The 26223-nt window shown below is 41.5% G+C and overlaps 3 protein-coding genes across 3 annotated transcripts; 1 reads left to right on the plus strand and 2 right to left on the minus strand.

Annotated features, from left to right (window-relative positions):
- Nucleotides 1-2: 2 nt before the first annotated feature.
- Nucleotides 3-4738, minus strand: ifi35 (interferon-induced protein 35). Its single transcript, XM_079521163.1, has 9 exons — nucleotides 4535-4738; nucleotides 4035-4139; nucleotides 3692-3850; nucleotides 2876-2992; nucleotides 2414-2564; nucleotides 1698-1807; nucleotides 1389-1572; nucleotides 984-1093; nucleotides 3-671 (listed from the first exon to the last, which is right to left on the minus strand). Exons 1-9 carry the CDS (start codon nucleotides 4547-4549, stop codon nucleotides 471-473), a joined length of 1152 nt encoding a protein of 383 aa, XP_079377289.1. The 5' UTR covers nucleotides 4550-4738; the 3' UTR covers nucleotides 3-470.
- A 7857-nt stretch (nucleotides 4739-12595) lies between these two features.
- On the plus strand, nucleotides 12596-15503 carry rpl27 (ribosomal protein L27). Its single transcript, XM_079521169.1, has 5 exons — nucleotides 12596-12669; nucleotides 13247-13329; nucleotides 13664-13833; nucleotides 15037-15147; nucleotides 15338-15503. Exons 2-5 carry the CDS (start codon nucleotides 13249-13251, stop codon nucleotides 15384-15386), a joined length of 411 nt encoding a protein of 136 aa, XP_079377295.1. The 5' UTR covers nucleotides 12596-12669; nucleotides 13247-13248; the 3' UTR covers nucleotides 15387-15503.
- Nucleotides 15504-18747: 3244 nt separating this feature from the next.
- On the minus strand, nucleotides 18748-25979 carry rundc1 (RUN domain containing 1). Its single transcript, XM_079521153.1, has 5 exons — nucleotides 25381-25979; nucleotides 21274-21432; nucleotides 20872-21070; nucleotides 20318-20413; nucleotides 18748-20204 (listed from the first exon to the last, which is right to left on the minus strand). The coding sequence occupies exons 1-5, from the start codon at nucleotides 25783-25785 to the stop codon at nucleotides 19339-19341; spliced, it is 1725 nt and encodes a 574-aa protein (XP_079377279.1). The 5' UTR covers nucleotides 25786-25979; the 3' UTR covers nucleotides 18748-19338.
- Nucleotides 25980-26223: the final 244 nt, after the last annotated feature.

A 26223-nucleotide genomic window follows, 5' to 3' on the forward strand; every position in this document is an offset into this window, starting at 1 on the left:
AGTTTGATTGATGAATTTATTAACAGTATGCAGAATGGGTACATTTCAAACCAAAAGCACAACTTCCTGTGGACGACCATGATTAAGCATTACACTTGTTTACAACAGGGTCCACCATCTTGAGTGAGATATTGACATGGTGTTCTGTGATCGACTGAGCAGTGCCAATTTCATGGTTTAATACTTTACTACATACCCACCACCTAGCCCTTATGACACCTGACGTAGGAAAACGAAATGTTTTTACCGCTCAATAAATGTTTTGGAGCATTAGGACGGTTCAGACCTTCTCCTTCTCTAGTGTTTTCTTCTATTCTGATCCAGCACCCGTCGGAATAGCTGACTTGGGATGTGTGTGCACCCTCACTCACACCTCCATCCATCTTTAACAGACGACGTGAGTGTTCTAAGTAAACAATAATTAACACATCAAATATAAAGTGATGCCACAGTGCACCATCGCTGTTGCTCTACACATTAAGGCCATCCTCGTCATCGAAAAGGGCCAAGGTGCGCTGACCCAGGGGATTGTAGAGGAAAGCGTCCACCTCCCCTCCACCATTACTGGCCTGCTGGAAGTGGATCTCAAGCAGGTCTTGCAGGTTATCTTGCTCCATGATGGCAGGGATGCCTGTCAGCAGCACAGTACGAGCACACACTGCCTGCTCATTCTGGTAGAGAATAGACACAAAACCACACATTTATACTTTCTAAGTAACCCAATTTCTAAGTAACCCAAGGACACTGTACAATAAACAAATTTTACAAGAGCATGTCAAAAAAGCAGAAAGGCCCTCCTAGAAACAAAGCCAAAACACACATATCTAATAACTAATACATTCATAGAGCCTAAACAATATAAGGCAGAAAGAAATCATTAAAAAAGATACAATATAACTTCTACTCAGTTACTCAGTAACTCTCAAAACAAATGAGTAAGTTAAACTCTTTTGCGCCCTTCTGAATTTAAAGAAACTGCTTACCTTTAACTTTGTGATCTCTCCATTCAGGAAAGGAGTCACCTTCACTCTTTGCTTCTTCCCCTTCTCAAATTCCACTTCATGGTAGTGCTTATCAGCCAAATATTTGGCAACTGTTGATAAAAAAAAAGATCAGGCACATTTAATACAAGTGAATTGCCCTTAAAGGGGGCGGATATTGCTGATATTTATCGTCCAAAATGGCCTCTAGTTCTATGGTTGAGGTTTTGTGATAATGTAGCTTCGGTGTAATTCAACTTAGAAATCAAAAACAAATCAAACGTTAGTTATAAGACACATTTCATAAAGTAAATTGAGAAAATACAATTTGCTTTAAATTGAGTAAAACTGCACAGATCAAAAGTAAGTATTAAGTCATGATAAAGGTACAAATTAGAAGTGTCTCACTATTTGTCTCAACAAAAGTGATGACCACATTGCCAGAGTCATGCAGCATGTCACAGTCCTCCACCTCCCCTCCCCCGTTGCGGCTCTTCGCAAAGTAGATCTCCAGCTTGTCCAGCAGAATATCACAGTCCTTCTTGGGCAGATTGGAGACCAGGATACGCCGAGGACAAACCTGGGTGTCCATCTGAGCGAGAGAGAGAGACATATAAAATACATAAATAATAGGAATACCAAGGTCTAGGTTAGCTAAAAGCTGAAACCCCGATTTATTTCTCACTGAACCTATTCCTTCACCGTCTAATTCAGTACCTCAACAATGCGGGGCATCATCAGCTGAATTGGTTTTGCTTCCAAAGTGATAGCACACTCGTCTCCAAGGCCGACCTTGTGATTCTTCATGTCTAGGATTTTCTGGGCCACTGATCACAAAACATGAGTCATTCAGTCCACAATAACACTTACCACATATAAACAATAAAGCAGTCACTCTTATGAAAGGTGCATGAACTCCCAACAGATTCCAACAGGAATTACTATTGGGGCTTGTACGTGTTCAAACTGTAGCCATGTGTATTTGACTAGACTGTAAAACCATTTAACATGTTTTCAAATAGTTGACTTGACTGCGGCGTTTTCTTCAGAAAATGCAGGACTACTGATTAAGTCATGAAAGCCTATATGACATAGCAGTGGGCATGGTTTTCTGGCACCACTGAAAAATCTGCCATTCATTTTTCCCATAGAGATTTACATCATGACCATAATACCTTTGATTCTGTGTATATATTTTTATAATTTGTATTCTTTCACAATATCAAAGGTTTTATGGTCATGATTCACCAGGATCCTGGATGGCTTGATTCTAGGCTTAAAATAATTGATGTAAATATTGTTCAGTGTTGGCAGAAAACCATGTCCATTGCTATTTAGGCATATATACCTATGTTACCTTGCATAGATAAGTCCGGATAAACCCTGCTAGTTGTTAACATATAGAAAATATCACGATCAAATCACATCCTCACCTATTTCATCCTCAAAAGTAATCAGTGCAGTCCCCCCCTCCATTGGATAGACTATATGGGCCTTCATGTCAAATGTCTGTGCACTGGTTGTTGCATCCCCAGTCGCTCCAGAAAAGACCACCTTCTTTTCAGGCACATCAGCTTTAGACAACTATGATCAGAATATACTGTGTTAATGGATTAGACACAATACAATACAAAATAGCACAATAAAGAAATAAATACAAATAAAGAAATAAATACAATAAAGAAAGTCACAATGTATAGCCAGGGGTGATATCTCACAGTAGAAATCGTTAGTGTAATTATTTGTAACTCAAGAGTTATATTGACTGATTTTTTGTGTATTTTTTTTGTAAACATTTTAACAACACACATCTTGCATCGGGGTCCCTGGTACAAATACATATAAATTGGTGGGGGTCCACCATCACATGAAAAGTTTGAGAACCAGTGTCTTACATCAGTCTGTTGTTTTAGTCTAACGTTATTTGCCTCTGTCTCGTCCAGGGCAGCCTCCGACACCTTGAGCTCACTCTTTAGCTCGTTTTCCTCTCGCTGTAGGTTGTGTAGCTTCTCCTAGTGGGAGACAAAACATCAGTCACAATAGTCTGATTGATTGAATTAAGTATTTATTAACAGAATGGGTACATTTCACATGAAACCACAACTCAATACAAAGACTGTTACTGTGGACGACACACTGATAAAGCATTACACTTGTTTACAACAGGGTCCACCCTTTTCAATTCACCAGAACATTTAGAGACGTACAAATAATATACTTCTATATAAAAACGGAGGTAAAAAAGGAAAGGAAACATATACAGTAAGGGGGAAAGGGGACAGGGGGATTCAGATTTACCGGGGGCCACTTTCGAATTGCAGACGTCCGTAGGTGCCCTTGAAGGAGTCAAGGGATTCGCATGTCTTAATGGCTGTTGGTAGGGCGTTCCACATTTTGGTGGCATAGGAGCGAAAATAATTTAGTCCCATGTTTGTGCCGAATCTGGGTTGAACAGATTTAAGTGGTTTTAACCACTTAAATCCTATATGGAGGACCAGAGTCCCTCGGGGCTATATACTACTGTCTCTTCTGTTTTATGTTATTGTGGGGAAAGCTTTTGCTGAAAATAGCTGATCTACAAGCTCACAACGCGTTGCAGCGCGATGCATTGTGAGCTTGTCGATCTGCTGCTACAGTGATGTGAACCTGTTTTTAAGACACTGATTGGCATGCCTTTCAATGACAACAATGTACTTCCTAGCCTTAATTACCTTCTGGAAATCAAGGTCCTTGGTATGGGCATGCTGGTCCTCTTCCAAAGACTCCATGAGTTTTTGAGAGCGCTGCCTGAACTTCTCTGCCATGTCCTTTTGGTCATCCCTGGAATCAGAGAGCTCCTTCTGTTCCTGGAGGAGGTGCTCATATTGCAGCTGTGGACAGAGGATGTATTGAATCCTTGTATTTCATTAGCAGTGTTCATAACCAATCAACTGCTCAGGGTAAAGAACTGATATGGGGAGAGAGTTTAACATCTTCAAAAGTGACACTCAATAGAAATGCAGTCATGCAATATAATTATTATAATAATTGTTTTTATAATGTTTTGTAATCCACCTTGTAATTGCTGATTGACTTTTGGATTCCCTCCAAGGTCTCCATGGGCTGCTGTCCCTCCAAGGTCTCCATGGGCTGCCTGTTTTCTAACACAAGTGAAAAATCCTGGAGGCCAGTAGAGGGGGAAAACATATTCACACATTTATCACTTTCACAATAAACACCCAGATAGGGTTGACCTCACCTCAATAATATTATCTAAATTAGTAAATGTCTTTTGTAAGATACACACGCACACACACACACACACACACACACACACACACACACACACACCCACACAGACAGACAGACAGACAGACAGACACACGTATACACAGACAGACACACGTATACACAGACAGACACACACACACACACACACACACACACACACACACACACTGCACAGACAGACAGACAGACAGACACACGTACACACAGTATACACAGACACACACACACACACACACACACACACACTGCACAGACAGACACACACACACACGATTTTTCCTCACCTCATCTGAAGACATGGTACGCAAAAGGCCCCACGATCTTTAAATCTTGAGTAGCCTAGACTCGATTTAACTCAATCTATAATAGTCCTCAACATGTAGTTAAAACTGAACGTTCATTGGTTTTAATAACAAGTTTAATCAAATTGTCAAAAAGGATTTGACTAGGGTAATAACGTCACAGCTAGGTATACGGTCTCAACTCACCAGTTGTGTCGATGCGTACTAAATTGAAATACGTTTCGGTTTCTATTTCGCCACCAACTAAACAGGATCGATGGCTTGTAATACAAAGGTGTCTCCACTGGAGGGCGGTCTGGGTCGTCACTGGTTGAGCCTGCAACTAGGGTGGAACAATGTCATAAAGCTGTTGCAGTCGACCCTTGTCCTCATGGCTGAGGGAAGTGGCGGTGCTGGGGGGTAGGGTGACTAGATCCAAACTGTTCATTAACAATTTAATTGTGTTTGTTGTTGAACATTGGAACTTTATCCATGAAAATTACATTTGTTTGGCTTCAGGCTTTGTAAACAAAAGGTGTACAGGGAAGATATGACAAATACCTTATAGGGCCAGTGCATAGGGAGGAGTTTCACTCAGAACAGGTTATTCTGGTTGCCATTTTTCTGGTCTACTTCACATTGTAGGCTCTAGTCTACAGCGCCGAACCGACTTTTATTCAGCTCTAAAATAGGAGTATGAATCGGCCCTTACACCGCTCAATGTTGCCACTTGACTATAGGTAAAAAATCACAACCGTGTGAACTGAGTGGTGTAAGGTCTTATATAGCCTGTCTGACGTAATGAAATCATGTCTGACGTAATGAAATCACACCCGGGTGTACAGGGTGAACATAGCAACCATGCTCATTTTTTCTGCACAGACTAACAAAGCCATGAAATCACACCCGGGTGAAGAGGGTGAACATAGCAACCATGCTCATTTTTTCTGCACTAACAAAGCCAGTTGTAGGAGTGGTTTACACCACTCAAAAAATGAAAAGCAGATTAAAGTGTGCATTATCAGGAAAATAAGCTTTTATGGGCTTTTGACTAATGGACTAATTATTTTACAGATACTCTGTGGACATTCCTCTGGACAAAACTGTTGTCAACAGTCAACAAGGATGTCTTTAGGGACCCCTGCCCTGAAACGCAAAGGCGGGAAGTCAAGTTTCAGGAGAGGTGAGACTCAGTTATTTTGTTGAGCAAATAGGTCTTGTGGAAATGTATATGCACATGGACATCAAATCCACTTGTCTTCTGTCAAAGTGTTACCAAGAAACATGTCTAACAACCTTGTCTTGGCATGAAAATACACAAAATAGAAAGTGTTCGCTTCTAAAGTCTTGTTTGATTTTTCCACAGGTACAACACAGGCAAGAACAAAATGGTTCTTCCAGAAGCTCAGATTCTAGACTCCCTTGGTTCTACAAATGTATAAAAATTGATCACATGACTTTTGTCGCTTTTTCTTTTATAAAATCTGTTTATTGTATTGACATCTTATGGTACTGTTGGTTTTTACAGTTAATTGTGTTCCCATTTCCTAGATAAACTGGTGTCTGGTTGGCTCCTAAAACTGAACTGGCAATCATCACAGTAGTGTATAATAAAACTGACTTTTTTTCCACTACTTGGAGTTGGATTCTGGGAATGACTGATAATGGATTGGATTTAAAAGAAATTGCACATTTTTGAAGGTGACAAATGTGTAAAGTGGCTATATGGTGATATGACAGTGATTACTTTTTTATGATTCATACTTTATTCATTTTATCACAGTGAAGATTACTGTAAAATACAACTTGCACATAAAAATAGATTGATAAACGGGCAAGAATCTTCAGACAAGTTTTTCTTTTATTGTTTCCTCTCCTATATACAGGTTTACTGTTTGTGTTTAGGTCAATGTTGGTTTTAAAAATCACACCTGTGTGAATTGAGTGGTGTAAGGTCTTATATAGACTGATCAGCTGTGGTCTGACGTAATGTCTGACGTAATTAAATCACACCCGGGTGAACTGGGTGACCATAGCAACCATGCTCATTTTTTCTGCACAGACAGACAGACAGACAGACAGACAGACAGACAGACAGACAGACAGACAGACAGACTAACAAAGCCAGTTGTAGGAGTGGTTTACACCACTCAAAAACACCATTGACAATGAAGAGAATTTAATGTTTGTTTAGTCACTAAGACAAACATTAAATCCCATTAACAATAAAGAGAATGTTTGTTTTGACACAGTTTGTTTTACATCATCATTACATCACCTAATCATAGATGACCATTGAATAAAACATTTATAGCTGTTCCAAGCTATACCAAATTCCCTCCTCGATGTTGTAAGATGATAAGAGTGCCCCTCACTTCACACGGGTGTGATTTATATATATATATATATTCTTTTTTTGAGTGGTGTAAACCACTCCTACAACTGGCTTTTGTGTGCAGAAAAAAATGAGCATGGTTGCTATGTTCAAAATAATTTCTGACGTAATTAAATCACACCCGGGTGAACTGGATGACCGTAGCAACCGTGGTCATTTTCTCTGCGCAAAAAAAGCCAGTTGTGAAATCACATCCAGGTGTGATACATACATTTATCAAAAATGATAGCTTTTTTTACTTAACATATTTTGTGTGATTTCATTACGTCAGACATTACGTCAGACCACAGCTGATCATGCTATATAAAACCTTACACCACTCAGTTCACACGGGTGTGATTTTTATTTCTTTTTGAGTGGTGCAAACCACTCCAATAACCAGCTTTGTCTGTATCTATGTATCTATGTATGTGTGTACCTGTACGTGGGGCCACGTACAGATGAGCATGGTTGCTATGGTTAGTGTGTGACGTAGTGTGTGAACAGTTGCACCACTCAGTTCACACGGGTGTGATTTTTTATTATTATTTATTATTATTTTTTGAGTGGTGCAAACCACTCCAACAACCAGCTTTGTCTGTACCCGTGTACCTGTACGTGTGTGTACCTGTACGTGGGACCCAAAAAAATGAGCATGGTTACTATGGTCACTGACATTACGTCAGACCACAGCTGATCAGGCTATATAAGACCTTGCACCACTCAGTTCACACGGGTGTGATTTTTTTATATATATGTTTGAGTGGTGCAAACCACTCCAACAACTGGCTTTGTACCCGTGTTTGTTCGTACCAAAAAAACGAGCATGGTTGCTATGGTTAATTGCATTTAATGTTTGTGTTAGGGACAAGATGATGTAAATTTTCTCTTCATTGTCAATGGCGTTTTTAAAACAAACATTGAACTAAACACAAACATTACTCAAAAATCACGCCTGTGTGAACTGAGTGGTGCAATTGCTGTGATGTCAGTGACGTCACATACTAACCATATGTTTAGTATGTGACAGTTATGTGACAGTATGTGACAGTTTGTTTTACATCATCATTACATCACCTAATCATAGATGACCATTGAATAAAACATTTATAGCTGCTCCAAGCTATACCGAATTCCCTCCTCGATGTTGTAAGATGATAAGAGTGCCCCTCACTTCACACGGGTGTGATTTATATATATATATATATATTTTTCCTTTCTTGTTTTTTTTTTCTTTTTTCTTTTTGAGTGGTGCAAACCACTCCAATAACCAACTTTGTCTGTATCTATGTATCTATGTATCTATGTATGTGTGTACCTGTACGTGGGGCCACGTACAGATGAGCATGGTTGCACCACTCAGTTCACACGGGTGTGATTTTTTATTATTATTTTTTGAGTGGTGCAAACCACTCCAACAACCAGCTTTGTCTGTACCCGTGTACCTGTACGTGTGTGTACCTGTACGTGGGACCCAAAAAAATGAGCATGGTTACTATGGTCACTGACATTACGTCAGACCACAGCTGATCAGGCTATATAAGACCTTGCACCACTCAGTTCACACGGGTGTGATTTTTTATATATATTTTTGAGTGGTGCAAACCACTCCAACCCGTGTTTGTTCGTACCAAAAAAACGAGCATGGTTGCTATGGTTAGCAACCAAAAAAACGAGCATGGTTGCTATGGTTAGTATGTGACGTCACTGACATCACAGCAATTGCACCACTCAGTTCACACAGGTGTGATTTTTGAGTAATGTTTGTGTTTAGTTCAATGTTTGTTTTAAAAACGCCATTGACAATGAAGAGAAAATTTACATCATCTTGTCCCTAACACAAACATTAAATGCAATTAACAATAAAGAAAATGTAATGTTTGTTTTAAAAACGCCATTGACAATGAAGAGAAAATTGACATCATCTTGTCCCTAACACAAACATTAAATGCCATTAACAATAAAGACAATTTAACGTTTGTTTTACATCATCATTACATCATCTAATCATAGCAACATGAGTTAGACTTTAATAAATTAGATTTAGATTAATAGAGGTTACACGTAAAACATACTGTATGTATTAAGTTTGAGTCTTTGTCAGGAAAAAAAATGATACCATAATGTGCCCTTATTGCCTATTGATGATATCTTGGGTGAGTAAAAGATACTGTGATCGGTGCAATGCTATCGAGTCGGTTGGGTATGTCAGGATAAAAGTGGTCTCTTATTGGCTTCTTGATGTTGTAAGATGGTAAGAGCGCCCCTCACTTCACACAGGTGTGATTTTTTTAATCTACAGTACATGTGAGGATGAACTTGGCCTCTTATTGAAATGTGTTGTTCCTCCTTAAATGCACAACATAAAACATTATTTATACAGTCAGTGCCTTTCAGGTCTAGCCTGGCTAATAAGCCAGACCGAATCAGCCGTTGGCAAAAAAAAAATTGCCTGATTTGAGTCTGGCTTATTAGCCAGGCTATTTCAGGTCACCCCACTGACACAGATCACCCAAGGACACTTAATATGATACTTTAATATATGAATGAATTAATGCATCTGTCTCAAAACAAGCCATTGTGTCCCATCCAAGAGTCACGCCGAGCTGCTTGCTGCACCAGGATCCATCCCCCGGGGACCCCATTGGTAACTGTCATTTCTCGACCGTTTCGGATGCGGGGCGGCTTGCCGGAAACGGCCCGACCTCTGGCCGCATTTGAAATGAAATGAAATGAAATCTATATTTACCCAGGGTATCTGGGCTAAGTGAGTGAGTGAGTCAACTACCCAGCCAACTGAGTAGTATCACCATGACGATGCCACACATGGGGTTTCTCCATCAGTCTGATGTCAGTGCTGGATATCGCCGTTGTCTCCATACATGGCAAAGCAAAGCAAAGTTACTATATTTACCCAGGGTATCTGGGCTAAGCTCAAGAACTTGTTTCCAGCCAGGCCCTGCTCATAGAACATTTCATGGTAGTGGTTCAATGCCTTGCACTTCAGCGGTGGTAATTTTAACGTGTCGGACCGCAATCCGTTCGGCCACCGCTGCCAGGTTGTCCCATATATGGAGCTCATAGGTGAAAGCCTTCGTTACGTGCTCCACAAGGCTTTCTTAGTTGACAAATTGACACCAGTTCGATGATCTCAGAGTCTATGAGGGTCCTTCACATGCACAACTCCAGAAATGATTTTTCTGTGGTTATCTTAACGCTCTAATGTAATTTTATCTTAATTGACAGTGATTGGTAGTGATTTCCATAAGTATTTGGTCGGTGGCCCACTTTTCATCTTGGCTTATCTTGACTACATAAAAAGGCAGAATAACACTCAAGTGTTTATCCAATACATATGAAATTCACTGTAAAAAGGGTGAAAAAACTGTTTTACTGGCATCATACTGGAGCTTATTGTATGTGTGAATTCCTTCAAAGTTCCTTAAGCTTTGCATTATACAGTACATTCAAATGCCATGCTCTTTAACCTATGTTTTATGAATAAAAAGGTTCTTGAAAAAAATGTATCTTACTTAATTTTCATCCCACTTGATACAATAAATTATCTTGCATCTTTCAACAGTTAGCTTTGTTAACTCCACCAGCTAGAAGTGTTACTACAGTTTAATTTCAAACGCATTTTAATGGAGAAATTGTATACAGGAGATCAAGGTGATGGTAGTCAGCTCCACATGGAGATCCATGTTTTGTACCAACTTGGTTCATTTGCAAGTGTGACTTGTGTCGCGGCAACCACACAGGTTATCATGAGACTGTCACAATATGGCCATATAGTGACATTCCCATTTGAAATGTATTGCCAGCCAAGTTTATAGACTTTAATGTTTGTATTGTTTTGCCAACTAAGTCTATGGACTTTAATGTTTGTTCAGGGCAGTAAATGTAAGACGTCATCTCGCTGATATACATCATCTTGTATTTTTTTTCCACGAACATGAGAACATCAACAGTCCCCCCAAAACATTGGCACCCCCCACTTGTCTTTGTCACCAAATATGTGCAATGCAACACGTGAGCTTGAACAGTAGATCTGCTATTTAAACGTTTTACTTAACTGCTTACTAAACTCCATGTTGTTCTTCGTGGTGACGGGAGAGATGATCAGAGGAGCAGAGTTTCTACCGCCATATTATTAGGTGGCTGAGTCTCTCAGTGAAGGTGCAGCCAATGAAAGAGTATAGATTAACTCTGGCCTCCACATCATAAAAGGAGACCAGACCCTCCTCGTAATCACACAGCTTCTTCTTCATCTCTTGACTGATCAAGTGTCTTCTCCAGCTGAGACACAGCTGCCTGCATGTCCACTGTCCCCACAAGTGAAGACTGATGGACTTTGACATTTGTCCAGTCCTTGGACAAATTCATTTTGCTCCTATGCATAGGAGCTAAATGAATTTAACCCCTTGTTTGAGCCGAATTTGGGCGGCAGTGGCACGTGGTTTGTTTGTTGAACTCCCTCTGGTGTAGTGTGGACTACGTTGACATTAAGGAAGTATTTAGACAGGTACATAGGAATCTTGGTGGATGGTGAATCTTGTGGACCAGACCCATTGCAAGATGCTGTACTCTGTCGTCAACCCTAAGCCATTCCAGCCTATCAAAATGGGCAGGGGTGAGGTGGGTTCTGGGAGTGAGGCCAAGTAGTAGCCTGATCAGTTTGTTTTGGGAAGTCTGGAGCATTGTTTTAAGGGCCTTTGAGGTGCTGTAGTTGTGGTTTTGATTGATTGCTTGAAATATTTATTAACAGTATAGAATGGGTACATTTCAAATGAAAGCACAACTCAATACAAAAACAATACAAGAGGTGCACGCATATAGTCGAAGAAACCTTGTATGAGGGCTCCTGTTAGCGTCTTCAAGGTGTTTTTGTTGACCAGTGAAGAGAATAAGAGATCCATGTGTACAGGAATCTAGTTCTTGGTTGGACCGGAAAGATTGCCTCCAGGATGGAAGTTTGGAACCTAGGTAGGTGATTTCATCTTTTCGTGTGATAATATTTGTCACACACTTTAACTGAGAAGCCGTCTGCTTTACTGGATTACTATTTGATCCAAAGAGAATGGATTCAGTTTTTCACAGGTGTAAGTTTGTATCAGTGAGCCTATATTTTGATTTCCTCTTATACAGGTTTAATGTTTTTTTTTTCAGTTCAATGTTTGTTTTAAAAACGCCATTGACAATGCAGGGAAAACGTACGTCATATTGTCCCTCATTACGTCATGTCTCTTTATTGTTAATGGCATTTAATGTTTGTGTTGGCACCGTTTGTTTTACATCACCATTACATCACCTAATCAACATGAGTTAGACTTTAATATATTAGCGCCCCTCACTTCAGACGGGTGTGATTTTTATTTTTACTTCCTGTTGATTTGTGTTATTTCACCACAATCATCATTGTCTGTTTACTAAACATCAAGAGGAAAAAAGAAAATGCAAAACATTTACATAAAGTAAACACATATTTTGATGAATTGAACATGGTGGACCCTCTTGTAAACAAGTGTAATGCTTAATTGGGTCGTCCACTCACAGTTAACAGCCTTTGTATTGAGTTTGTGCTTGAAATGTACTGTAATTCTGCAAACTGTTAATAAATATTTCAATCAATCAATCAAAACATTTCTGACTAGACGTTTATTCTGAAGGTTCAGCAGGAAGTGACGTCTACCGGTTTGGCTTGAAAGGTAAAAAAAATCCTTTCCAACTTCCTTTCCTGATAGCGGTGGTCAGAACAGCACCAGTGAGTTATATTTCTCCTTTTTATAATCTTCAATCATCCTCTTAAACCTAGTCATTTTAATTGTTTTATCTACGACGTATGTGCAGTGAACCTACATGAAGCTCAGATATGTTTCTATTTCGGTTCATTTCCATTTTTCAGTGGAGGAAAATAAACGATGTTTTAAGTTTGTCTCTAGCCGTCATTTCCAACATGGCAGCTTCCTACACGTAGATGCTCTGTTGATTACAGTCTTGAGCTGTAGCTGTTGTTTTAAGCTTCCATGGCCTGGACACCGACCTGCTTTCAACACGTAATCTGACCAATGATCTGTTCTCCACTAGAAACATTTATAATAATAGTGGTTGCAACCGGCGTTTCGCAGCCACTGGCTATTGTGGCTAATGTTAGCTCAGCTTGCTAATCAAGCTGGCTCAGCTGGCTGCTTCAAAACCAATATTCATAATAACTCAAGTCGCAAGTGATTTTACATAACGTTGTTTGCTTGTGCGGTGCATACAACGGCATACAAAGCCTCCGGTAACTAGACTAATATGTTGTGTTTATGAGGGAGCTTACGGTGTTTTGTTTGTGACAGATATGGGCAAGTTCATGAAACCGGGCAAGGTGGTGATGGTCCTGGCTGGACGCTACGCCGGGCGTAAAGCCGTGATAGTGAAGGTAAAGTCTACTTTTCTACACTAGTGCTTAAAATCTGTGTGAATCATGCACTGGTAGCTTATTCTATTTCATCTCTGTAAGAGGATTTTATGTCCTGATGGCTGCTTAATGCAAAATGATTTCTGCAATGACAAATAAAGCATTACATACACATGCATGCATTTCAAGTTATATCCACCTACTGAATTTAATTCAGATTGAAACATCAGTTTAATTAATTATACATGGCTATTGGTCATTCAGTGGAATTAGCCCAAAGAGATGCTGCGCTTAGTTTGGACTGGCCTAGATTGTCTTGTTGCACACTGTCAACACGTTTTGCTTCTCTTTGCAGAACATCGATGACGGCACATCTGACCGGCCCTACAGCCACGCTCTGGTCTCGGGGATCGACCGCTACCCTCGCAAGGTGACCGCATCCATGAGCAAGAAGAAGGTTGCCAAGAGGTCAAAGATCAAGGCCTTTGTAAAGGTGTTCAACTACAATCACCTTATGCCCACCAGGTCAGTACCAGCTTGGATGTGGATAATAGTTCCATCTAATAAGGTGTTTTCTATAACAAAAAAATTGTCTTTTGTTTATAACAGATGTTGAAATTAGAGATTTAACAGTTTGGTCAGACCATCCAACTCTCCTAAAATCCTGTTGGCAGTTCTGTTTTGCACGCATGAGTGTACCACTTGTTGTCACGACTGTGTACATTTTTGTTGGCCATTAATTGCACTACAAATCATGATAAATGACTCATAATTGCAATCGGGGGATTTTCTAGTGCACATACCAGTAAACTGGTTTGAGAGAGGGGAAAAAAAGCAAACGTCTAATAATAACCCATTAAAACCAGGAAAGCATCTGTCATTTTAGATTGTTCCATTGGCTAGTCAAAAACTACAAGCTTGTACATCTACAGTTTTGAAAAAATGAGAACTACTGATTCCCCAGATCTAAAGCCCAAACCACATGAGTTTCATTGGTATAGTCTACCTGAAACGATTTGTCCCAACCTGACCCTTTGGTGTGGTTTAGGCTTTACAGGGTTGGTTCATATTTTTGCCATAATATAGTGGTTGCAAATATATATATTTAGTCTAAATATATATTGAGTCCCGTGGTAGGAGTTCTTGTTTTGGTGACTATTAAGTAGTTGCGGTCATTTTGTGTGGGTCTGGGGGCCACCCATTAAAAATGAATCAATAGACAAAACTAGCGTCATTGGTATTGTTGACCTATTTCAACCATATAGTGCAACTTTTTTTTTGTGTCCACTATCGCTACGCCAGCAGCAGCACAAAACCATTGTTCCATGTGAGAGGAGTCAAAGTTGACTGGAATTTGCTCTATATGGTAGGAATGGGTCAACAATACAAATTATGGACTGGTAATCAATTGGCTGGATGGTAACCGCAAGGTTGCCAGTTCGAACTCGGGCTCCCCCAGAGCCAGTGTCGAAGTGTCCTTGAGCAAGACACTGAACCCTAATTGCTCCTGATGCTGGTGTGTGTGTGTGTGTGTGTGTGTGTGTGTGTGTGTGTGTGTGTGTGTGTGTGTGTGTGTGTGTGTGTGTGTGTGTGTGTGTGTGTGTGTGTGTGTGTGTGTGTGTGAAAATGGGTGAATGTAATGCACAATCTGTAAAGCGCCTTGGATAAAGGCGCTATATAAATGCACCATTTACCATTATCTTGACTAATGGAGTAATTATTTTTCAGATACTCGGTCGACATCCCCCTCGACAAAACCGTCGTCAATAAAGACATCTTCAGGGACCCTGCCCTGAAGAGAAAGGCCAGGCGGGAAGCCAAGGTCAAGTTTGAGGAGAGGTGAGACTTGTTTTGTTTTTTTGTGAGCAAATTTCTATTGGGTCTTTGTGGAAATGTATATGCACATGTCTTCTGTCAAAGTGTTACCAACAAATATCATGTCTAACAACCTTGTCTTGGCATGAAAATAGACAGCTCCCTATGATGTAAATACTTTCTAAAGTCTTGTTTGAATTTTATTTCCCCACAGGTACAAGACCGGCAAGAACAAGTGGTTCTTCCAAAAACTTAGATTCTAGGCTCCCTTGGTTCAACAAATAAATGTACAAAAAATGATCACATGACTTGTCTTTTTTCTTTTTATATTCGTCATGTTTTGGGTGTGGCTTGAATAAAATCTGTTTGTTGTATTGACATCTTATGGTACTGTTGGTTTTTACAGTTAATTGTGTTCCCATGTCCAGATAAACGGGTGTCTGGTTGGCTCCTAAAACTGAACCGGCCAACATCGGTGTATAATGAAATGGCCTTTTTATCCACTACTTGGTGTTGGGTGTATGATTCTGGGAATAACTGATTTCATTAATGGATCTCATAATGGATTTTTAAAAACTAGCATTTTTTAAGGTGACAAATGTGTAATCTAATAAATTTCCACAAGTTGCTATATGAGATGACAAATACAACTGCACTTAAAAATAGATAAATGCACTTAAAAATAGATAAATGGGCAAGAATCTAAAGACATTGTTTAACTATAAACACAGTATAAATTTATTTACTTTTAATGTGAATTTGTCTATTACATATTACAACCATTATAAATGTAATGTCTACAATTCCAAGTGCTTGTCTGGACCACACTTCCAATATGATTGTTTTTTTTTGGGGGCTAGGCCTGAAGTTTGGGAGCTGTCATTTTCAACCAGCTCTGTCAACTGTTTACTGCAGCCTACAGTTGGGTGCCACCGATATTGTCCCTTATCATTTGACCCATTTAGGCCTGACCTCAAAATTTTAAAAAATCCTTCTAAATCCTCCAGTTTTCTGAAATAAATATTTTCACGATTTAAAAAAAATAGCAGACCTACAAGCTCGTGGCGCGCTATGAGCTTGTAGATCTGCTATTTTTCAATAGCTAAATTATAACATGTTTAAAACACCAAGGGGTTTTGCGCAGATCACGCAAACCTCAGCAAAAAGAAAAGGACAATATCGATGGCCTCCAACTGTACATACAGAATGTTTTATTGCTACTAATGTTGATGTCTCAGTCTGGTATGTTTGTCTTTAAATGTCTGAATTTAATACACAGGACCACAATGGAAATAAGCCCTCAGGGCTTTTTATCCCTTCAGTATCATTGTATAATCATACCACTGTACTATTTGAAAACTTAAGTACCGGTATTCCAAAAATCTGGTTGCCAGATACCAAGAGGCTAAGTTGAATGTGTACATAGTTGCCATACACAACAGGTATCGGGAGAATGTGTACAGGATTCTGTTATTGTAAGCCAGGAAAATCGACATCAGTAGACAAGCAAACCAAATTCAGTTGTTCATAAGCTGATGTATAATGATAAGAGTGCCCCTCACTTCACACAGGTGTGATTTTTTTTAACTTAAGCTGTATGAAATACTTGCCATTAATAGGGGTTGCAACTATTTGATTGCCAAGAGTCCTGTGGTGGGAGTTCTTCTCCAGTTTTGGTGAAATATGAAGTAGTTCCGGTCATTTTGTGGGGGGCACTGGGCATTTGTATTGACCCATTTCTAAAATATTAGTGCAACTTTCGTTCATTTTTGACCCCTCTATCACATGGAACTATGTGTCCATCACTACGGCCAAAAAATAGTTCCATGTGATAAAGGGGTCAAAGTTGAACGAAAGTTGCGCTAATATTTTAGGTCAGTATGGTGCATTTAATTTTACACAACCAAAAAGTGAAACACAATTCCAAGCACATTTACAGAAGCTAGGTTCCTTTGTTTTCACAATTCTCAAAATGTGTAGATAGATGATCGGTTCCTAGTTTCTGTAATAACCATTCAATGATCATTCTCCATCAACACTTGGCAGTTCTAACAGTCTACATACAGTACCACAGTACCACAAATTGAGAAAACAAACGATAGTTATGAACAAACTTTAATGTGGCACAGGCGCAACATGAGTCAGTTTGACAGCATCTGTTTTTTTTTTACATTCAGTATTTCAGGATAGACTACATGTGATTCACATGTCACAAGAAGATAAAAGATTTAATTTCCTCATTTAAAAGAAAACTAACATTTAAAACCTTTCACATCCAACAATCACCTTAGATTTTGAATGAAATATGTAGCAATACATAATGATTTAAATTGTTTTGTTTACATACATCATTTTCTTTCAAATGTCACTATTTAGAATAGAAAAAAGCAGCAGTTAATACAGGGTTTAAGGTCATGTCCCCCAACACAATGTGCAAGAACTGACAAAATCGAAATAGTCTCAAGAGAGGAACATTATTCACCAAGGGTAATACCACCGTCTATCTCCTATTGTCCTGAGTGCACCGTTTAGCCTAATACATTGCTACAAACAAAGAGCTGATTTGCCACAAAAACGAATCCTTCCACTGTAGAAATCAGAAAACTAACACAAGCACCAGAATATGTGGCAAGCTTTTGTTTTCTGTGTAGCAGCCACAGCATATGCAGCAAATGAAATGTCTCACTGGTAACCATGCATCCCATCAGCGACAGACACAACATCTGTTCTGTTGCATAGGTCAAGATAATATCTACAGAGGGACATGGTATAACTAGAAAGGTCGCAATTTAAAAAAATTGCAAAGTGTGGTTGCCGCAGTGGCTTACATATGCCCCTCCCACTGATATTGCCAGCCAATCATGTTTTTGCGAGAAATGGTTAGTTTTCGCATTTGCGGCGCCCCCTATAGATGAAAATGGAATTGCTTTTGGCTTTTTCTTGATTAAACCACCCCAGACATGTGATTCAAATTTGGGATGGATTGGACATTCCGTTCGTGATTTGTGGCGTTTTTTGTAAAGTAGGCCCCTCCTACTATCTTCGGACAACGATTACGGCCGAACGACACGCATTACCAAAATTCTGCAGTTGGTGTTGTAATCGGATGGGTCCGGAGATCATGTGTGCCGATTTTTGTGAGATTTGGACAAAGTCTGTAGGAGGAGGAGCCAAAAGTGTGTTTTGGAGAAAATTCAAAATGGCGGAAAATCTATCATGACACAAATGGGCCTATATGGGGAGATGCGTCATGACCCAAGGAAGCCAGGGAAAAAAATAATTTTACGACCTACGGTTCAAGAGTTATAAGCCAAAACGTAAAGTGGGCTGTTATAGCGCCACCATGAGGCCGACCGATAACATTATACGTTGATTAATTTTAGTAATTATTATGAACCTACCCTCCAAGTTTTGTAACTATAGTGCTTACAGTCTGAGGAAAAAATACTTGAATGTGAGAAAATGCGAAAAATCGCATTTTCCCATAAATTTTATTCACTAATAAATTAATATCAATTAAACTATACAACATGTCTCTTAAAAAAATACAAGCACATCCTTCCCGATGAAGCCGGTCAATTTGAGATATAGCTCAAGTGCGTACAGTCAAAACTGTGGGAGGGGTAGCGTTTTAAAAAAAAGTCTTTACTCCAGTAAAATAATAAAAAAAATAATAAAGTGTTACAATTACAATAGTCTGGTTGCCCTTTGCAACCACACTAATAAGCACAGCTCACAATGGTTTTACTAATGAAGAAGTAATCTCATTCTTCATTCTAAGGCATGTAACAGTACAAGTATCCATGCTATCCCAGTCCCTGTGACATCTCAGAATTGTGGGCTAGTGAACATGGTTGGAGACCATGTCAAGTTGATTTACACAACACACAGTTGAATCATCCATGCATGTACACATAACAAACGTTACTGTATCTTAGTCGACTGGCTGTTTAAGTAACCTCTTTAAGGGGTGTGGTAGAGTCAAAGGTGCAATACTTCAGGAATAAAGGCATTAGTAGTCTTAATTTCCAGGTAAGGACAGTACAGGGTAACCATAAACATAGAGAATCATGTTACAGAACATATAGATGTTATATAACATATAGGCCTAAAGGAAACATAACATATAGGCCTAAAGGAATCAAATGTATAAACAAATGTATCTCTTCTGCCCTTCCTGATGAATCCATGATATGTTGGCCACTTTGGTCCGTTTCAGAAAGCGTCTTTAATGTTCTTGAGTTGCCGAACAGCCAGGTCCACCGGGAGGTTGAATTTGAGGTGGCTGATGCGACCGAGGGATCGCATGGCCCCTTCAAAACTAGTCTGGGCCATATAGCTCCAAGGCTGGTAGTGTGGGTATATGAGTGTTCCTGACTTACACAACAGGTTAAGCCACGACACTAGCCGTTGCTCATTTAGGGCCATACACACTAGTGCCTTAAACTCAGAGTCCGCACTTCGTTTGTAGCGTCCATGCTCCTTAAGCACAGTGTGAATGGCCCACAGCAACGACTGTTTAGGAGTGATGGTGACTGGGCCACCCCCCACATGCATACTAAAGGACTGTGACAGCTGGCGGGCTGGAGCCTCCACAAAGGCCTTTCCATTTTTGGAATGGTAATAGCTGACAAAGAGTTCCCAGGGGTGCATTGTTTGTGGACCCGGTCTGTAAGAAGGAAGCAGGCAGGAGATGGGTGCGAGCACCAGGCTCATGCCCTGGGAGGGCGTGTAGAGGCCGTGGGCCAGCAGATCTCTGAGGGTGACAGCCAGCTCCTTCCTCACAGACGTTGTCAGCTCATCTCGGGGCTCCAGGGAGGGATCACTGGTGTAGTTCACCACATGCTCGACAGAAGATTGTCTGCACGAAGCTTGCACGTGCACCTTGTCCACAGCTGCCTCCAGACGCTGCAGCAAGGGGCCATAGTCCTGTCCTGTCTCCCCCTGAGTCCACACGTTCTGGGGAACGCGCCCGGGTGCACAGCCAAACTGGCTAACAGCAAAGATCTGCAGCACAGCCAGTGCCTTCTGGATAAGCTGCAGGCCTGTTTCCCGTATCTTCTGGGCTTGCTCTGGGTCCACTACGGCAGGAAGAGGAGATCCGTCAGAATATGTACAGTATGTCCACAACCGTCCAGGGGACTATAATATAATAATGTGAATGCCGACTACAGTTATACAATGACTGACTGACCTCTTTTCTTCACCCCAGGAACTCTGGGGTTAGTCCCTGCTGCCTGTGGCTGCTGCCTTTGTTCGCAATCGGACAGTAGAGGGTTCCCCACCTCATCTGTTGGGAAAGGAGCAAGGTACATAATAATTAGCTCTGGTCCATATCGCTAATGCCATTTCTGCCTTGGATTAAGGCTATGCCACTCTTGGCGTCCTGCCCTTGTATTGCATGAAATGCAGACCAGCGTCTCCTCTGCAGCGGAAATATAATGAACGTTTTCGCTACTCACCAATACAAAGACGGGTTGTGTCATTACAAAGCCTACTTTCCTTAGTGGACGCACTCCGAGCCCCCCACCACACGTAAAAAAATTACATTTTGGCCAGAAAGGGATTTGTTTTCCACCGGGAAAAGAAATACATATTTCGGGAGCAATGGCATTAGGGCTATGGACCAGCGCTACATAATAATTATATAATCAGACTAGCAAAACACACAAGGAAATATGTGGACACGAAATGAATATAAACCACTAAATGACCAACATCCGATCCAAGTGGATCTACAGTACACACCCTGGATGAAGTTAATGAACATCTCCAGGTCCCTGATCTGGGTTTTAAGCTGATCCACCAGCTGTTCTTTGACCCTGGCTGGGTTGACGATCTGAGCAATGGCAGCATCTACTCTCTGCCTCAGCTCCTCAGGCGACAGGTTCCCAATGTCCTCATTCAGGTTCACATCCAGCTTTTTAATCAGCTCATCAATGATGACCTGAAACATGCAAGACAGGTGGTTAATGTTAGAGTAGCCAATGCAGCCGGTGCACTGTGTCACACGTGACTTTTTACACACTCAGAAGGACAAGGAAAAACATTGAATGCTCAATGTGAATTTTGCCAAAACAAACACCAGAGGGCAACGTATTTAACATAAACTAGGTTTCGTTCCCCAATGTGCTTTGAGTCTGTATCTACCTTCTGTTTTTCCATCACGACCGACTGTGGTAGGGCGTCGTAGCTTCCCTCCTGGTAGGCAAAGTGTTCAAGGTCATCCAGCTGAGTCTTCAGCTGGACAATGAGGTCCTTCTGTTTCTCCCTCTGAGCCTCCAGGCGCTCCCTCTTCTCCCTCTCACTCTGACAAGACAAACAGAACAGCACAGTCAGACAGAGACAAATCTACAGAACGGAGTGACAGTAGGCTTTTCCATAGAGGAATGGAGGCACAGGCAGTGCCTGCCAAGAGAGGAGAGGTTTGGTGTCTCGTTTATCAAGTAGAGCTGCACGTTCTGCTACACTGGAACAAATGCACTGACGTACGGGGGACTTCTTTCTGAAAATAAGGGGCTATACTTCTAAATAGATTGTCTATCAAATATCTACAATATTCTATGAATCAATATAGGCTTACACAATTTTACCCATTAGCCTATTATGTTTGCAATATGTATAATTTGCAATATGTATAAAAATAAAAACATCTAATAAACCAGTAAACATAAAGAATAAATTAACATTAGTTCGCGAGAAACATCAGGTCAACACAAGATCAAGACACAAAGATATTTATGTTCTACCAAAAATAAAAACTAGTATGGGAAGCCGATCTTTTATTTTTAGGGCAGTTAAATTATGGAACTCGTCATTATAGCTGGGATTGCTTTTATTGATTCATTACTATGTAAAATAGCTCGAACCAGTGCTGATTATTTCGTTAGGACCCACTACAGTGGTGTTCGATACGAACTTAACCGGGATGTGGAAACCTCTACTTCAATGCTCTACGAGTTGCTTAGCCATTAGCCAGTTATTCTGTCTCATCTAGAAGACTCGTACCCAAGGTAATACAAGCCATTCAAGGTATATGGGTTGTAAAGCCAGATACCTTGATTCGTATATGTTGACCTGTTGGAGATACCGCGTGCGTTGCCTGGAATCTCAGGTTTAGAAGCCATGGGAGCCGCCTTTTATGCTGTGCAAGTCTAGTGTTACGATGATGTCACCACTGTGTATATCCATCTTTGGAGTTTCTACATTAATCTGATGTCAGCGCTGGATAGCGCTGTTGTCTCCATATATGGGACTATGGGTTATCCCATATATGGAACTCTAAGTGAAAGCCTTCGCAACAACTATGTTGTGATTTTTGTTTAGCTTCGGTTTTTTAGTTTCTGTGTTGGTATGCGGTCAGGCTTTCAGCTGGCTCAGGGAAGAGGACGACCCTGCCATGCATAGTCCACTATAGATAGGTGAATGTACTGTATCTGTCTGTCTGTGGGCAGGCATATGCTGTGCCTGTGTGTGCGTGAGTGTGTGCGGATGTAGAGGATTAGAGGTATAGGTACTTTTGTTACGCTGTAATACATGACTCACTGTTGTCTTTTAGCATCAGTGTAACTGATGTGTAACTAAACAAAATACATACATACATGGATGCACCTGGGACGTATCCTCACATCACTGAGGATACGTCCCAGGTGCATCCATTGTATGTATGTATTTTGTTTAGTTATTCTATTTATAGTGACTCATAGGAATAGACTACGTGACAACCAGGAATAGTCTGGTGACCACCGGAGAGACGGGTGGCAGCCGGAAATTAGACGGCACCCGGGAGCAGTATGGGTTGGCGCCCCAGCCTGTGTCTTCCGTGAGGAAGAAGCCCAACAAACCCACGGTGAGGCCTTTAGGAGGGCCATTCGGGCCTCAAGCGGAGCCTGCGGCACCACCAAGGGCAAGGTGGAGCCTGCGGAACTGTTGCGGCTCGAGAATCCACCATTCCTGAATAAAGTGCCTGGTGCTGGGAGTCTGGTGCAACGCACAGGGCCTGACCTGGTGAGACGTAGGAGGGGCCCGGACAGGAGTCAACCCACAGAGCCTAGTCCTTCCACGCGCCAGAATGGTACCTCCCAGTCCCGGCAGAGTAGTTCAGGAGGAACGGATTGTGTGGCCCTGGTTTTTCCCTAATGGGACTGATCGAGGGTAGCTACTGGGACGTAAGTCGGGACTTGATCACCCCGGCTGGGTCACCTGAGTGAGGGGTATGATGTTGCGAGACCCGAAACCCCGATGACCTTGGGATACATCACTGAGGATACGTCCCAGGTGCATCCATGTATGTATGTATTTTGTTTAGTAATGTATTTTTGAAATGCAATGTATTTTGTAATGTAATGTTTTAATTTATTTCTGACTGGACTCTTGGAAGATTAGCCAAAAGGCTAAAAGAGATCCTAATAAAAATCAAATCTAATAATTTACAGATTATTGGCCTAACGGCTAAATATATATTTACCTCCAACAAATGTTTACCTCCCACAGCAAGTTGAACAATGAGCAAAGTTCAGCCTAAATACTAAATAGCATGTATGTTTGATCAATCCTGTAATGAAGTCCTAATGCAGAAAACTTGTAATCTACTGTGCTGAGCATTTTGGGGCAGTATGCCGTACATGTGCACAATACAACGATGACACAATCTACCTATAGGAATCATACTCACCAGGTCCTTCTACATGTAAAGCATGTGACAAGAGAAAAACATGAAGAGAGATAATTGGAATATGATTACAAAAGGAGATAAACTCCTACTAGGCTAGGTCTCCCAAAATGGAATGAGATTGTGACCAGGGACAGAGTAAACACTGGCAGGGCCTAAGTGCTTGGGTTCCATGCTGCTGTACACATAGAAGCTACTGAGCCCATTAGACAGGTACTACAGATCTGCTGGAGGCATGTTTGTTGAGCCTGTGCACTCTGAGTCACCCGCTTTTGTCAAACACCACCATTTTGTGACGATTTCCTCCTCAGATAAGAGATCTCAGGGAACACAAACAGTCCTGTTGTGTGACGCAACAGGCCCCGACACAAAGCTTTAATCAGCAGCCTTACAGGCAGCCACCCAGCAGGATAATTTAATTTCCTGTGAACAGTGGCTGCTGCTCGGTTCTGTGTTGTTGCCTGCTGTATGTAATTTGCATTCATACGTGTGTGTATCAGTGTGTGTTGACTGTTGAGTCTGTTGACATCTCATTTGACAGCTGATGTCCACTGGGTGATATGGCAGATGCAGCTGCTAGATTAATTACATTTATATTCACTAAGGTGCCTCAGGGGGCTTGTTAGCTCCTTTCGGAACCCTACGTTAAAGTTTCTGACATTTTGATGACTTTACGTAGGGTTCCTTATCATCGACTTCAAGCGACATGGGATGCAATCTGATTTACCCTGACTTACCCCTGTGCTGCGGTGTGGGTGTCACGCTGACATATTCCAAAAGAAGCATATGAACGCTATAGGAGACAACGAACCCTCTCACCCCCCCCCCGCGAACGGCTCAGAAGCCGTTATGTATTTTTAATGTTTGTACGACCGTTTTGGCAGCTCTCTTCCTTCCTTCCTTGACTTCCTTATTGACATCCTATTGTACCGCCTCCATCACTGTGGCTGGCTACCTGCGACAGAGGCAGGAACGCGCAGATAGCCAGTTCCGGCGCTCTGTCGCAGGTAGCAAGCCACGGTGATGGAGGCGGTACAATAGAAATGATATGCTTCTTTTGGAATATGTCAGCGTGACACCCACAGCGCAGCACAGGGGTAAATCAGGGTAAATCAGATTGCATCCCATGTCGCTTGAAGCCGGTGATACCGGACCCTACGGGGTAGGGGTCCAAAGGAGCTCAACCCGGGGGGTCCGGAGACGGGCTAGGGGCTTGTTTTGTTTGGAACCCAACAAAGAAAGTGAATCAACTATGGACACAAAAATAAGCATGTAATTACAGTTTTGGACATTTATGTTCATATGGTGTACAGGAAACTGTTTTTATAGAACACTGCCTAATTCAGTTGTAGCCTATAATCTGCTATTGATTGTTTTATCCACTTAATTCACTCACATATGTGACATGTTAACTGAGCGAGTAAGGCAGTACGCTATACTACAATAACATTTGTTCACGCTTAGCCATGATAATCATGATGATTATCATGGCAGTCATGTATCAGGGCTAGTTCACGCTCAGACTCAAAGTTAAATGAACACAGGTTTTTACTGTGTTGTAAAATGACCAGCAACCAGACTCTCACCGCGTTCTCCAGCTGTTTGGCATCCTGCGCTCTGCAGCCCACGACATGAGGACACCCTTTGAACGCGAACTCCTCCAGCTCCACCAACATCCTCTCCTTGTCGTCGCTCTGAGCGTGGACTATTTGTTTCAGTCGGAACTGCACCTGTGCGAAGTGGGACGTGAGGGCGAGGAGGGACGAGTTCGCCAGCTCCTGTTCCTCCTCCAGTCTCCTCATCCTGGCGGCGGACGCCTCTTCCTCCGCGGCCGAAGACGAGGCTTTGAGCCTCGGCAAAGGAGTGTCCGCTGCACTCCGGGTCTCATCATTCTCGGGACTGGCGACGGCACCGACGGGCGCCCATCGCTCCCCGGCGCCAGCAGCTGTGACGCCTTCGCTGTCCGAGGTGGACAGCTCTTCTGTAGACATGTTTCAGTTTTCAGTCCGTAATCAAAGTACCCCGGTGCGGCTTGTTATGGCACGGTTTCCACTCGTTTTCTACGGCTGTACAGCGCACATACTATTAGGGATTACCGCCGATGAAGCAGGTGCATCGCCATCTTGAGTTGAGACAGGGGTGATTCCATACGTCAAACAGGGGGAGGGGCGAATAGTTGAAAACAATGCAACGTCAACTCTCCTTCTTTCCTTAAGGAGTATTGTTAAAGAAGGAGAGGTCACAGAACACTGTTCTACGCACTGGGGGGAGTGCTGCTGACTGACTGCAGTCTGACTGGGAGTTTGATTGATTGATTGATTGATTGATCATTGATTGATGATAATGTTATTTACATTTTGTAGAATGGGTACAGTTCAAACGAAAGTACAGGTCAATACAGAAAGTTCTATGAGGATGAAAGAAGAAAA

This window comes from Electrona antarctica (assembly GCF_951216825.1).
Source record: "Electrona antarctica genome assembly, chromosome: 14".
Taxonomy (NCBI): domain Eukaryota; kingdom Metazoa; phylum Chordata; class Actinopteri; order Myctophiformes; family Myctophidae; genus Electrona; species Electrona antarctica.

Excerpts from the sequence above, each read along its gene's own strand:
- ifi35 (XM_079521163.1), bottom strand. Across the intron at positions 3,851-4,034 it reads AGTCAATCAGCAATTACAAG|CTGCAATATGAGCACCTCCT; the intron begins GTGGATTACAAA and ends CTCTGTCCACAG. Across the intron at positions 1,573-1,697 it reads TGATGCCCCGCATTGTTGAG|ATGGACACCCAGGTTTGTCC; the intron begins GTACTGAATTAG and ends TCTCTCGCTCAG.
- rpl27 (XM_079521169.1), top strand. The coding sequence starts at position 13,249 with ATGGGCAAGTTCATGAAACCGGGCAAGGTGGTGATGGTCCTGGCTGGA. Across the intron at positions 13,330-13,663 it reads GTAAAGCCGTGATAGTGAAG|AACATCGATGACGGCACATC; the intron begins GTAAAGTCTACT and ends TTCTCTTTGCAG. Across the intron at positions 13,834-15,036 it reads AATCACCTTATGCCCACCAG|ATACTCGGTCGACATCCCCC; the intron begins GTCAGTACCAGC and ends ATTATTTTTCAG.
- rundc1 (XM_079521153.1), bottom strand. The coding sequence starts at position 25,785 with ATGTCTACAGAAGAGCTGTCCACCTCGGACAGCGAAGGCGTCACAGCT. Across the intron at positions 21,433-25,380 it reads CCAAACAGCTGGAGAACGCG|AGTGAGAGGGAGAAGAGGGA; the intron begins GTGAGAGTCTGG and ends TTGTCTTGTCAG. Across the intron at positions 20,205-20,317 it reads TCCTGGGGTGAAGAAAAGAG|TGGACCCAGAGCAAGCCCAG; the intron begins GTCAGTCAGTCA and ends TTCCTGCCGTAG.